General features: G+C 38.3%; 3 protein-coding genes and 1 non-coding gene across 6 annotated transcripts in view; 2 read left to right on the top strand and 2 right to left on the bottom strand.

Moving 5' to 3' along the window:
- Positions 1-1,661: 1,661 nt before the first annotated feature.
- Trnaa-ugc (transfer RNA alanine (anticodon UGC)) lies at positions 1,662-1,733 on the top strand. Its single transcript has one exon. It is a non-coding gene; the product is annotated as a tRNA-Ala (tRNA).
- A 1,574-nt stretch (positions 1,734-3,307) lies between these two features.
- LOC130703517 (protein MEMO1-like) lies at positions 3,308-5,587 on the bottom strand. The gene is made up of 8 exons (XM_057524970.2): positions 5,380-5,587; positions 5,218-5,299; positions 5,027-5,095; positions 4,841-4,953; positions 4,670-4,781; positions 4,216-4,432; positions 4,051-4,155; positions 3,308-3,955 (listed from the first exon to the last, which is right to left on the bottom strand). Exons 1-8 carry the CDS (start codon positions 5,426-5,428, stop codon positions 3,818-3,820), a joined length of 885 nt encoding a protein of 294 aa, XP_057380953.1. The 5' UTR covers positions 5,429-5,587; the 3' UTR covers positions 3,308-3,817.
- Positions 5,588-6,727: 1,140 nt separating this feature from the next.
- On the top strand, positions 6,728-7,967 carry LOC130703520 (E2F-associated phosphoprotein-like). Of its 2 annotated transcripts, XM_059496220.1 has the most exons (3): positions 6,728-6,782; positions 6,845-7,402; positions 7,473-7,967. In XM_059496220.1, exons 2-3 carry the CDS (start codon positions 6,909-6,911, stop codon positions 7,726-7,728), a joined length of 750 nt encoding a protein of 249 aa, XP_059352203.1. In that variant the 5' UTR covers positions 6,728-6,782; positions 6,845-6,908; the 3' UTR covers positions 7,729-7,967. The 2 variants fall into 2 exon arrangements, with proteins under 2 accessions (XP_059352203.1, XP_059352202.1); XM_059496219.1 differs by lacking the exon at positions 6,728-6,782 and having other exon boundaries at positions 6,789-7,406; positions 7,477-7,967.
- Positions 7,968-9,185: 1,218 nt separating this feature from the next.
- The window catches only part of LOC130703524 (calmodulin), a 37,175-nt gene continuing 32,548 nt past the window's right edge, over positions 9,186-13,812 (bottom strand). The window contains exons 1-4 of one of the 2 annotated variants that reach the window (XM_057524983.2): positions 11,523-11,686; positions 10,721-10,895; positions 10,180-10,422; positions 9,186-9,426 (exon numbers count right to left, since the gene is read on the bottom strand). In XM_057524983.2, coding sequence (XP_057380966.1) covers positions 9,398-9,426; positions 10,180-10,422; positions 10,721-10,895; positions 11,523-11,525 — 450 coding nt within the window. In that variant the 5' untranslated portion in view covers positions 11,526-11,686 and the 3' untranslated portion in view covers positions 9,186-9,397. Of the gene's footprint in view, positions 9,427-10,179; positions 10,423-10,720; positions 10,896-11,522; positions 11,687-13,812 lie in introns of those variants that run through there. The other variant, XM_057524984.2, reaches the window with a different exon arrangement.

The raw sequence follows: 13,812 nt of genomic DNA, 5'->3' as shown, positions 1-13,812 counted from the left end.
AATTTCTGAAATATGCAAGTCTCACATTATGTTCATGTGCTCGCTGAAAATTTTACAATCACACTTTGTTTTCGATTACACGACAGAAACATTAAATCTTCTGGAACTATTATGCATTCTAGAGAAACGATATCTTAAGTCTGAGGTGCATATGAGCAGTCAACGAGTTTAACATGCAGCTGCAAGCTCTTGAATGTCATATCTTTCAACAAGGTTCACAATCGAGCAAGTAACAACATCCAGTATTCTCATTTAATTTTTGATTATTGCAGTAATGTTTCAGATAACGTTTACGCTCCTGACTAAAATTGGCAATTGACAGTGGATTCCGGAAATTGGTCATATATGAGAAGGAGAATTCATTCAATGAGTACGATTTCTAACCAGAAACGTTTGCAATTTCATTAGCGTAATGCTAAATCAACGCTGTTATACAACTGACGAATGAAAGTTTGTTTGCCGATTCATTCGTGACCCATCATCAGATAGCAATGGGAAGGTTGTGTAAGGATTGATAACACAAAAATAGCAATAACTACAACTGGCACTAGCGATAGGCTTAACATTTTGCCTACCCCTTTGTCGTCCCTCCTACCATTGATCGAATATAAATAGCGTGACATTGAAATACCGAGTAGGGTTCGACAACCTGAAATGCATTTCCAACTGCCACCGGCAAGTGCTTAAACATTTTTTCTTTCGAAGTTAAACGAACTGGAGTAAAACTGCATGCAGGATGAAAACGCAGACTGAAAATCGCGAATCGAGGGCGGAAGTGGAGGGGGGGGATTGCCTACAGGCCGAGAGAAAACGAAGTGCAGACACTAAATACTAGACTTCACCTATTACCGTCCTGGGACGGGCCGCCATATACTAGTCATTCCAATAATGTCAATAACGTTTGAAAGAGACTACATCCATGTTGATCACTTATAGAACAATATTTTGCATTATTTGTACATAAAAAATTTCCAAGCATAGAAAACCATTTCCTAGTAAATATTGAAATTAGCAAATCATTCCAATAATGTCAATAACGTTTGAAAGAGACTACGTCCATGTTGATCACTTATAGAACAATATTTTGCATTATTTGTACATAAAAAATTTGTCCATGAATGCAGAACTTATATAAAATTTAAGTGCCATTTATATCTGAAAATGGACTAATGCGACAACAGAAACAAGAATGATTAAATTTGATAATATAATTGACCAAAAAACATCTGGGTTTCAGTAAGATCGAGTCTATATAAATGGGGTTGTAACTCAGAGGTAGAGTGTTTGCTTCGCATGTGAGAAGCCCGGAGTTCAATCCTCCGCAACTCCAACCCAAAGAAGGATTTTTAATACATTCGAATTACCGAATTCCATCATCATGAAAAAGTAACTCATCGAATTATAGGTAGCATTACATGTAAAAGCAACTGCAATAAAACCAACGATGTTGATAGCCTACAAACAATTTGGAACTATAATTAAAGATTGCACTACTGGTTCATTTCAAAGAATACCAAGTATGCACACATTTTAATTAAGACAAATGTAATATCTAACCAGAAAATTTCTTTTGAATCAATTTACAAGCAGTAACAAGGACGATTGAAATTTTACCTGAAATTTGCAAAAAACGTAATTTGTGTAAATTGATATGAAAATGTGGGTTTGTAACTCAGTGGTAGAGTGTTCGCTTTGCATGCGAAAAGCCCGGAGTTCAATCCTCCGCAGCTCCAATTCACTTCTTTCTATATCTAGTTATTTCCATTGGTGTTGTGAAACAGACCAAAAAATATCTGGGTTTCAGTAAGATCGAATCTATAAAAAATGGGATGTAATGTTTGAGAGACTACATTCATGTTGGTTCCATTGAAAATTAATCACGATTTTAATTTTGAATAAAATTTTAATATGCGATAAAATCATTTTAAAATAATCGAAATCGGCGATTTAATTTTTAAAAATTTAATTTAGTCGAGCGATTTTTTTCCGATTAGTTTGCGACCTGTATGAATGTTAGATGAGAATACATGAAAGTATATTCAGAGTTGCGTCACTTTTGTAGCAGACGCTTTTTTGAAATGTTAACTTATGTCAATATAAACAATGGGAAGTTATTTGTTTACTGCTAGTTGGCGTCTAAAAACAATCGGAAAAGTAATTGGTAGGAAATTTAATCGAAATTAAATTTTTTTTCAACAGACGGATGATCGCCGATTTTTTTTCACGGTGACCGTTAGATAGCGATAGCTCTAAAAAGAAAAACAATGCCGATTTTTTTTGGGGGAGGGGGGGGGGGATAAAACGGATTGCCATATTTTTATCTTGATCGCCGATCCCATCTTCAGTGATTGATCTTGATCTCCGATTACATCTTTTAAGAAGATCTGATCGGCGATCAAATTTTTTCGATTTCCGATCGTTTTTAGGCAAAATTTAGTTGTCAAAATTGAACTAAATTTGTCACCATTTCTAGTCCATGTCTTCACTTAACCTATAAGTAGACAAAAAGGCGTCTGCTGCAAATGAAGGATTAACAACTTCCACAGCGAAATCCTTTAGCAAAAATTTATGTGAATTGTAAATTCTTTCGTTTGGTGGCGCTAAATTCAATCGCAAAATTGATCGCTGCCGATCAACGAGTTTTACTTATCGCCGATCACATCAACACCAAATTCAAAAGATATAATTGGCGATCTATTTATTTATCTTAAACGAGAACGGAGATCACGGCTAGACTGTTCTTTACAAACAAATGCATCTTCACCGAAAGAAAAAATTTTCGTAACCTCGAGGTCGAGCTACACAGCAAAATGTTGTCAGAAAGAATAGAAAAAGAGAGCAAAAAACTGGTGTTATATAAGGTTAAGGGAAATAAGAAGAAAAAACCAAAAATTTTTGGGGTTCTTTGTTATATCAACTCTGAAATTCCTAGGACAAAATATCTCCCATTTTCTGATTAATTTTAAAGAATTTTTTGTAGGTTAGTATGCTACCCTAACAGTTTAATTTAATTAAAAATTAATTTACTATCTTATTCTCGGTATTTGCCTGTGTTGCGAAGCCCCTATTGCATCCCAAGTATTCTTAGGAAATGGGAAAAATTGTTCAGTAATAAGCATACTTGGGACCATTAATATCCTGGTGCGTCACGCATGCCATTCTAAAGGTGTGGTGATACCAAAGTGCAACAGCCGCTTCGGTTCCACCGTCTACTGACCACAACTTTTTAGGCAACATTGATTGCCCTAATGTTTAAAAAAAAACTCCATATTGGATAGGTAGATTGCAAAGAAATTGCAACTCAACATCCGCTACAGGTATATTTATTACCTTGGAAGTACACAATGTAATTGCATAGTAAAATAACCAGCAACTATTACGCAGACAAACGAAAAACTGAACCACCTGCATATACATCTTCAGTTATATGCATCAAGCTATTTCAAAAAAGTATACTTAGAAAATTAAAATTAGCTAGCTGAAGACGTAAATAAAATGTTCACCAATGCTCCAAATGCCGATCATTTTTATCTTTAAAAAAAGTCGAAAGTTACGTGCAATTTTAATTTTGTGTCATATTCATTCGCAGGTAAATGGACTGATTTAGCGTTTCAACTAATAGTTAGGAGCAGATACTGGTTGATTACAGTTTTGACCAAGACCTGTGAACAAAAGAGATTAAAGTAAAATTGTCGTTCGTTCTTGAATTCAGCCAAATGATCAGTCATATCATATATTCTTCCTTGGTTTATGAGAACCCGCTAACGGATTTTTCATCTTGTTCTTTAATTTAACATAGAATGCTCTCCATTTTGATTCATTCTAAGAGTAGCGCAGCAGATGCATAACTGACCGATGAATCGCTAAATGACCGGCATTGACTCGACTGAGCGTAATCCACAAATTTGAGGGAAGCCGTCAAACCGTTCGAAGTTTCACGAATATGGTCCACCATCTTAAAAAAGAATATTGAATCAGTATCAGTAGAACACTTCTGAAACGAACCTAAGGGATGAAAAAGAAGAAGTGGCAGGAAAATATTTTCCTTACGTTTAGCAGCACTCCGATTGGATGTCGGCCACAAATCGTGTTTCCGTATTTTTTCAAGTATTCGGTGAATCCAGTGGTATCCAACATTTCAATAATGGACATACCCTGTATTGGAAAACTAGATATTTCACGGCTGGCACCAGTAATTTCCACAAACAATATTACTTGTTGGTCAAGTCTCTGAATGGACTGATAAATTTCGCCGCAAGATTTATCATAGTGCGTATAACGGAACCGCTGGCCCCAATGGCAGAAGTCTGAAGAAATAATGAAGCAATTGCTGGGATCAACGAGATATCTGGAAAGAAGTCTTCCGTAGTGAGTTTCACGTTCCGGTGACAGCGATCCAACCAAAATCGGGACTATGGAAATATCTCTGTGACTAAAAACAATAACCATTATTTAGTTATTTATATAATAGAAGTGAAATTCGGTGACTGGACGATTGCGACACTATAACGACACCTACTATATCCAAGCTCAGAAAAGCATTTACCGTTTAGCAATCGGTATGTTTAAGTCTTACTCATAAAATAAAATAGCTTAGAAAATCGCCATCGTGTCAAAACAGTCCGTCTACCTGCAAATCGAAAAAAGCCTAGAGCCAAAATACACATACTTTTCAAACACTTTGGCAATGTAAGGCAAATGCATTTCAATGCTGTGCTCATCTTCATCTGTTTCCAAGTTCATCCACTCAAAACAACCTGTACTCTGCAGTTCTTTGTACACTAAATACATGAGTTAAATATTTTCATTCTGATAAAATAGCAAAGTAAGAGAGTTTTACCCTGAGTATCTAGATTGAGATCACAAAAAGGTGTGCGATATTTTGCTACTGTAGATAGGGCACAGCCAGACAGTCGAACATGATGAGATGGCCCTAGAATAAAGACACGTTTCCTGTTCCAACAGAAAAAAAATAGATATTGATAAAAAAGAAGATGCAAACAAGTATTTTGTTTCTTGATTTTACACGTTCGTAGGATCAATTTGTTTGTACGCAAAACCTGCACATGACCCACAATAACGATAGCCAGCATGCCTGTTGCAAGAAAAGATGTATTAGTTCTAGCATCAGCTGTAGGCTTCCTTGTGCATTCTTAGAATTTAGTTGCAATAATCTGCTAATAAAATGGAATGAAGAAATAAGTTTTAAAAATTTACGGAGCAATTATAGCTCTTGCAGGTCCATGTGAAAAATTGGCAGCTTCTAGCCACCCATCAAGCTGACGACCAAGTTCCTTAGCTGTAAAGAATGAATGAAACATGTCAAGTTCTTACAGTTCACTTTTCAAACAAAGAAGCAATGTGAAAAAATATAGTTACCTGAATCGGAATACCAGCTACCTGCATGAGAAGCTTTACGTACGGACATTTTAGAATTTACAATATCTTTACTAGGCAAGAAACTGACCTAACACAGTACCACAGGTTTAATTCCGCCTTAGATAAGTTTCCTCTTGGTCCTACGTCCTGCTATGTCTAGCAATAGCAGTGAACACAAAGCTGAAAGCACTCAGCAAGCAGAAACCCTCCCTAGACCCTAGTACAAGAAGAAGGGTGTAAAGCCTCTAGGGTGAAAGCAGACCAAACGTTCTGCGACAGAAAAGTCAAACGGAGAATCACGGTGTTCATGAAACGCGAAACGTTTTTCGACTAAAACGCGAAACTCAATGCGGAGTGGCCCCAAAAGAATTAGCTGTGAGCCAGGGCTAATATCACCGGAGGGCATCAGGAATTGCGAACAAGTTTAGCGAAGCCGTTATTAGAAGTGCTAATGAATTGTGCATTTAAGGACTAAAATCCTTCGATGAAAACAAATGCATGTCAGGATAGTTACAGTTAGGTTGTTTTCTTTTCTCCCTATGGGTATATAGGCTACAAATGTTTAATCCGAAAAAAGGTAAGAGTCCGTGTGCCTCTTCTGGTGAGCGTGTGATCCCATAAGTAAGTTTTGATCGAGACTGACAAAAAGAGATTTTAAAAAATAGTATGTAATTTCTGTGTTAATAATATTTTAAAATTGCGCCAACTTGCTAGATTATGTTGGATGACGGAAAAATAAATGGGGCATGCGACTTTGCATGTTAAATCTCACAATGTAATTAGGATAAAAATTCTATTTATTAAATCATCAAGCGACATATCAACTAAATGATACTGAGGTTCTTTCTCACAGTTTCAACGGCGATTTCAAGAAAGAGGCTTTACTTTTATAGTGTTTATTACCTTGATAAATTACTAATCAAATAAGTAAAATAATGGAGAATTTGTAAACTATCGCCTTCTTTTTTTGTGATCAAGTTTAGCAGATTAGCATATTTTGCGAAAACTTGGAAACGTTTTTACCGCAAAAGAGGATTTTGGTTCCGCATTGAGTTTTGCATTTCAGTCGAAACAGGTTTCGCGGTTTCGCTTTGGCATTTTAGGCACGCACGGAGGATCAATATCTTAACGAAAATTTAAATAAACATTTTAAAATGCAATGAAATTACTTTATAACTGCAGGGCTTTTATATATATATTTTTTGAAACTTTCAATAAATAATAGAAATGGTTCTTTAAAAATCAAAATATGTTTTTAACCATTGGACGTGCGAGCCAATGATCGAGTTACAAGCATGTAAACAAAGGAGCATCCGTATTCCGAGTCCACCACACTACGGACAGTCTACTTCAGTTACCACCATCGAAGTTGACAAAAAACGTAATAAGAACGTATTATTAAGGTGAGGGCGTAAGAAAATCGTACTTCGTCAGATATCAAATCTAGAGATTGAATTTTTATAAGTTTATTGTCAACTTCCACTGTGACTGGCCTGAGTCAAATCCACTCACATCAGCAAAGTTTTCAAATGGATTCGGATGACGAGTATATTGTACAACAATTTAGCGAGGATGGAGGAACTGACTCAAGTGATGAAGATGAAATGGTCATGAAAGAATTTTTCCGGCAATCAGGTTCTGTATCAAAAAGATCATTAAAAGATTTTGAGAGTGAAATGGAAAACGAAGCAGACATCCGTGTTGCAGCATACCTAGAGAAAGAACAGTTTCGTGATCCTTTAAAGCCTGAGAGTGATATAAAAGAAGAAAGAAAATTTAGAGATTACTTTGACACTGATTCAGAAGAAGGAGAAACAGAAGATCCAACGGTAGAGGCAAAATCAAACATGGATTTATTTTATGACCCCCTAATGGATTCCAAAGATGAACAATTTGTTCAAAGACAAAGAGACATGTACAGAACAAAGCTCATGAATCAAACCAAACCGAAACCTTTACCTAACAGTGATGCAGTATTGAATTGCCCTGCATGCTTCACCACCTTGTGCCATGATTGCCAAAGGTATCTTACAGTAATTAATTAAAAAGATTGGTTGTCATAATTACCCAGCTCTCCCATTGTTCAAATTTAGGCACGAAACCATCAAAACACAGTATAGAGCTATGTTCACGTTCCACTGTCAAGTAGACCTTGGGGAGGTCATGAAAGTTCCTCTTCAATCCCAAAAAAATCGCGCCAAGAAGGTTTCGATTCAGCCCGGTCAAGCTCATTTCAGCGGTGATGACGATAGTTACCATCCAGTAAGGTGTTCAGTATGCAATACGCACGTGGCTATGCTCGATAGCGATGAGGTGTATCATTTTTTCAATGTAGTAACGAGTCATTGAATAAACTCCTTTCTTTAGCAAGTATACTGTTGAAGTAAGTGTGTATAAGAAAATCAAAGAATCGTCGAGGACAAAAGTTTTGTGTAATCGCCACACATCAAAAGGGGAGGAGAGGAAGTCACAATTTCTTTTCGTGGGAAAAGAAAAAAAAATAACGGAAGGGTCAATGGGCAACGGTTCACATCCACACCCAAAAGTAATATTCCGCGCTGAACGAACGAAACATGGGTTTTAACCAAGACCAAAGTGAATATGTGAATCGCCGTAAACCGGATGGGAATCAAATTATTAAAAAGGAATATTTACTCAAAACAATTCCTGTGTGTGTGTGATCCAATTGACTCATCTACCTAGCCCAAATCCCGATCGAATTCGAAATTGGAAAAAAGATTTGCACAAAACAGCCTCGAAACGCGAAGAAGGGAAACGCAAAGCAATCCAGAAAGGGCAAAAAGAAATCATACCGACAAAGAAAACGCAAAGACGAGACCCAAAAATCAACTCACAAAGATTGGAAAAAAAGGATTGAGGGAGGATGTCCACATCTATTAATTTTTTTTATGGACAGCTGTTTGTGTTTATCAAGGAAAAGAGGTTTGGGCGGATGTAACACAACACAAAAATTTGAAAATAATGTGGATGTTTCTAGGGATTGAAGATGATTCACTTCAATAGTCGAATAGATCGAATTTTACCTACTAGATGTTATGGGATAATGCTCGGAGGGTAAAAATACAATGAAAACACTCAAAAATTGAATGAGGAAAAACTGGCCGACTCCAAACAAAAATATTCTTCCCATTCCCCCCACCCCGCCACAATCAGCAGGTTCCATCGAAAATACTAATCCAATCCGAATGGCAGCGTTCGTTATAGGTGCATGGACCATTCCCCGCTTCACCTCACATAAACTGTTACTTAGTTCAACCATTGCTCGATTTGTGTACAGATGGTTCAAAACAACGAAAGTCTAAGGGACTTCAAGCGCAGAACTAGACAATGATGGATAAACGAAATATTAAAATTTAGTGAACGCAAAGTTTTAACAAAAAGGAGGGGTTTGGTTGATGGTGAATGTATCGAATTTCTTCTACAGCTGACAAATGATCACTCTTTTTCTGTATGACAAGTAACTTCCCACGTTTTGTCTTTTTTTTTCGTTTTTCTGTTCTGTCTTTAATTTAATCTGCCGATTCGTATTCTGGTTTAAATTAACTTGGTCCAGTATTCCATCCCCGAGCAGCACGGCAGTTCACAACACTACACTGGACGAGCGCAGTTTATATGCATGGGAACCAAAGTGTTTTTAAGATAGTAACGTTAGTTTCTTTACACACAAAATATGAAAAAAAACAGCAAAAAAAAATTATTTTGAAACCGAAATCTGGTGGATCTTATTTTTCCTTCCCAAAATGGATGCCGCCCTCAAAAGTATCAATTTTACAACTTGCTTCTTCTTTTCTTTTTTTTTTTTGTTTTGTTTGTTTGTTTTTTTAGTTTTTATGTTTTTTTTTTGTTTCCTCAGCCGGGTGTTGCTGTAGTCTTACAAACAGTTGCTTTGATAATTATGGTACGTTTTGTTGTAGTTGATTGTTGTCTCGGATAAACACAACCACGTCCACGCTGCACACGGCTCACTGGGGAAGGGGCACCACACCGCAGGATTCATTCATTTCGAGGTCATCATGGTCACGAATTCTGTGAAAAAACAAACACAATTATTAACATCAATTTAATAATAACAAACACTTGCCTTAACAAAATGACAAGTGTGACGATAGCAATCAAGATCAATGACTACAATGTCAATATTCTGTAAAACTCGTATCACAAAAGTATTACTGGACTTGTACGTGTTGTGTCCAGAGCAGCAAGGGTTCATGATTTGTAAATAGCGAAAGCGCCTCATGTTGAAAGATTGTGAATTTTACATTAATACGCCAGAACGATTCTGACAATAGAAATACCGCTCTAAATATGTTAAGACTACTGAACGAGAACTAAATTCGGTTTTCTACACAGGCTGTCAATTCCACGGGTAAACAGTTCAAAATTAAGCATTTGACGGCAAATGAACAGTTGACGGCAAATGAACAGTTGTCGCCAAATACAGTTGAAACCGTACGGAACCAAACGCTGTAAGCAGGTTTTATTTTTTTTTTTTTTTTTTTTTTGGGGGGGGGGGGGGGGGGCGGATAGATTATGAAATTTTCACGTGACTGAAAACCTTAAATTAAAGGGAGAAAGACGCCTTTAAAAAGCAACGAATAGTATGGGACCCGCACGTGCATAGAACAGGGCTCTTAATCCAAACGAAACTTGTCAGGAAAGTTGGACCTGTTGCGTACGCAGGTGGTTTGTTTCTTATTTTTTTAATCTAGGGGTTTAGAAAGCTGGTTTCGATTGCTGCAGAGAGAAAGACAGGTGAGTAGGAATTCTGACAATTTTTACCTTCATAGTTGACTTGGCCATCGCCATCGATGTCGGCTTCGCGGATCATTTCATCGACCTCTTCATCAGTCAACTTCTCACCGAGATTGGTCATGACGTGCCGAAGCTCGGCAGCCGAAATGAAACCGTTGCCGTCCTTGTCAAAGACGCGGAAGGCCTCTCGGATTTCCTCCTCGCTGTCGGTATCCTTCATTTTGCGAGCCATCATTGTCAGAAACTCGGGAAAGTCGATCGTTCCGTTACCTGAATGAAAATGAAAATGTTAGAACAAAAAATTTTCCATTTGTGTCCGCTTAATTGACAAGCTATTAGTTAGAAATTGCACAATGATGCCAAGAATACAGAACCATGCACAAATTTAGTTTTATGCATGCAGTAAGTCCACTTCCACTCGAGTCCTCCAATTTGACAGTTGATGTTATATGCCTCATGTTTTAAGAACCAACATACAAGCACATTGTGGACAGTAAAATACAATTTTTCCAGGCACTTGAAGTGACAAAAAGATGTTGTAGGTTAGAAAAATTTGAAAGTTGTATACCATCAGCATCAACTTCGTTGATCATGTCCTGGAGTTCAGCTTCAGTGGGGTTCTGTCCAAGCGACCTCATGACAGTACCCAACTCCTTGGTAGTGATAGTGCCGTCACCATCCTTGTCGAAGAGGGAGAAGGCTTCCTTGAACTCAGCAATCTGTTCTTCTGTCAATTGGTCAGCCTACCAGATTTAAGAAAGAAAAAAGAATGGTTAATGAAAATTTATTATCACATTGACACAAAAAAATGGCTTTCACAGAAAAAAAAACTAGATGAATATGCATTATCAATTTGAAAGGAAAAAAGGCTCTTAACCGGTTGCGATGTTGTGCTCGTCCGTGCCTAAGCTTTCGACTTCGTCTGTACATATCTTGCACTAGAAACTTTCTATTCGAAATTTGGCTTTTCTGGTCAGTCAGTATGTTACCATATTGTCTGAAAGGTTCATGTCTGCGTATATGCCGGGCTCATATTGACGTCCAGCAACAAGCTTTTACGAGCTACTCCAAAATTAGAAAAGAAAGAAGAACCGTTCGGCATTTCGAGGCGATGACGACCAAATTGCCCTGCTTTCAGTACAACGAGCCGGCAATGTCAAAGTTTCGCCCGAATCGACAACAAGCTGCGAAAAAAAAAGGAGAGACGCAAGTCACCCTTCTTTCCTCCCCCCCCCCCCCTTCCACCCAGCCAGCTCTTTTAGTCAATAAACTGTATATGCCCGGCAGTCGTTCTCATGGTTCTAAGTATCTGAACAGTAGTCTTTCTTTTGCAGGCTTGCACGACAGGATGCCGAGGTAGAAGCACTTACCATTGTGGATATTGTTGGATGAAAATAGAGAGTTTGTTGGAAAAAAATAAGTTATCCCGGACGACGTCGACGATGGGAGGGAGAGAGCAAAAGAAGAAGGCAGTACCACAACCAGACGGAGACGTTCACCAAGCACTACAGACGAAAGCCAACTGAACTCAAGGCTTGGACGAAGAGAGAAAGTGGGAAAAGAGGCGGGGCGGGACTAGAGGCGCCACGTGCACATTGCGGACGAGTGAGGAAGCTTCCAAACCCAGAAACGGATATTGACCGGTTAGAGCAACCTTCTTACTATTTGGAAGCCACTGACAAAAAAGCGGTCGCATACGCTTTTCAGTTTTTTTTTTCCCATTTTGGCTTTACGTTCTTATTTTCTGTGTCTTATTTCCCCTTCAGCAATTTAAGAATCGGATTCATGAAGCAATGCGACTGAGAGCGCTCCTACGAAGCGTAATTCAGTTTGCGGTAGTTGTTGGCTGACGTGTCGCTTTTTAACGCTTGATATGGCAATTGCACAAGAAAAAAATGCACCAACGAGAACTGAAATCTCTTCATTGTTATATGCTAGTTGTGTGACGAGTAATGTGTTCAATTTCGCATGTCTCTGGCGTCAGGAAAGATCGGAAATGGCTAGGACTTTGTTTCAGATAATGCGAAACGGCTTGGTTTCATGACACGCTACGCTCATTGCCAGACAGACTGCTGTTAACCTTGCTCACATTCTCGCCGTTCTATGTTGCAAACCCTCCTGCGTTACCTGTTATGTAGGCTATCCAATGGCATAAATCCGTCCAAACTGACATCAAACGTAAAACCAAGCCAGACAGTGTCCTCATCAACTGTTGGTGCATTCGTGTAAGGAAAAGCCCAAACTGACCATCAACCAACATACACGTACTTTAAACAGCCTTCAGCCATGCAAAGTGAGTAACCCAAAACTGAAATTTTGTCAAGCAAAAAAGCCCAACCCCGCCGCATATTTGCCATTCCTTTTGATATACTTTCCGGTTTCGTTCTTCAACAAGGAACAATTTTCCAATTTTATGGAAAAAAAAAGAAAACTGTTGACGGGATCTGCTATACAGCATCAATGGGGTCAGTTTAAGATGAAGAATAAAGGATCCGATTTAGTTGGTTGACAGCGAAACGTGACAAACGGCAGATATTCAGATCAGGTGTCAATGTCATGCAGATTCGAATTTTCCGCTTTAAACTCGAAATTCTTCGTAAACGCTTTCCGTCTGAGTTTATCGATTTCAATCCCAAATACGAGTAACAACTTTTGCGGGAATGAGGAAGGGGTTCTGTTTCGTGTATGTAAATGACTAGTCGACCTTGTCCACATGCATCTAGCCCAAGTACGGTGCCCGTCCATAGTTACGAAGACGATAATTGCCATCTACGATGCGTCAAAGTAATTTATTTTAACTATTCCGTTGGTAAATATAGATGCCAAATTTCAAATCAAATAGAGCATTCTAATAATACGTCACACTTGGTTTCATTAGCTTTCCTTAGATGGTTTCCCTATGGAAAGCTGCAAAGCTTTTTGCTCTTAAGTTAATTAACTTGAGCATTGATATGACATCATGCAGATAAAAGATACTCCAGGGTATGCAAAGCTATTTTGAAATTCGTCAACGTGGCTTCCGTTTCAAGGAAAATTCCACGTTCTTTCTAGTTTGTGCAACGTTTTTCCTAGTCTGTTATTTGCCACCGAGCTTCTTACTGTTATAACGAAGAAAATCAATCACTTGATTCTATTTAGAGGATAACATGTCAACTGGATGCCACTTCCACGGGATTCTTATTCCGTTTAGTTTAAGTCTGACAAGTATATACGATTATGCCCAACATTCGTAAACGAACGCGAGAAAATGCTCTTATTAATGCTTCCGATGTTAACTAATCGGCCGATGATTCCATATCGTGCACTGCGTGGTTTTCGCGTGAAGTTGTAAGCAAAACGTGATGTGAGACGGCCTGAAATTAACAATCATCATGCTGAAATTGTTCGCCGGAAGGTTTAGAATGCTCAATAATCGAGTTGTTGTTTGAAACTACCTGATCTATTTGATGAAAGAGGGGGTTATTAACTGCGTAATATTTCTTTGTTTTTAGCTGACAGCCCGTTCAATACCGTGAGAGGAGCAAAGGGCGCAATCATCCCAACGACCCACCGTTTGAAAATTGTTGATGTTTGTTGAAGCTCAAATGGAAGATCGCTGCTCTGGTGGGATGCGACACGAGCATACTCAGCCATCTCGGCTAAACAGCGGCTTGGGTAATA

This window comes from Daphnia carinata, chromosome 7, assembly GCF_022539665.2.
Source record: "Daphnia carinata strain CSIRO-1 chromosome 7, CSIRO_AGI_Dcar_HiC_V3, whole genome shotgun sequence".
NCBI lineage: Eukaryota > Metazoa > Arthropoda > Branchiopoda > Diplostraca > Daphniidae > Daphnia > Daphnia carinata.
This window is presented reverse-complemented; position numbering and strand designations above follow the sequence as displayed.

Coding starts and splice junctions, on each gene's coding strand:
- LOC130703517 (XM_057524970.2), bottom strand. CDS start 5,428: ATGTCCGTACGTAAAGCTTCTCATGCAGGTAGCTGGTATTCCGATTCA. Junction 5,096..5,217: donor GCAAGAGCTATAATTGCTCC/GTAAATTTTTAA, acceptor TTCTTGCAACAG/GCATGCTGGCTATCGTTATT. Junction 4,433..4,669: donor ATTGCCAAAGTGTTTGAAAA/GTATGTGTATTT, acceptor TATTGTTTTTAG/TCACAGAGATATTTCCATAG.
- LOC130703520 (XM_059496220.1), top strand. CDS start 6,909: ATGGATTCGGATGACGAGTATATTGTACAACAATTTAGCGAGGATGGA. Junction 7,403..7,472: donor TTGTGCCATGATTGCCAAAG/GTATCTTACAGT, acceptor GTTCAAATTTAG/GCACGAAACCATCAAAACAC.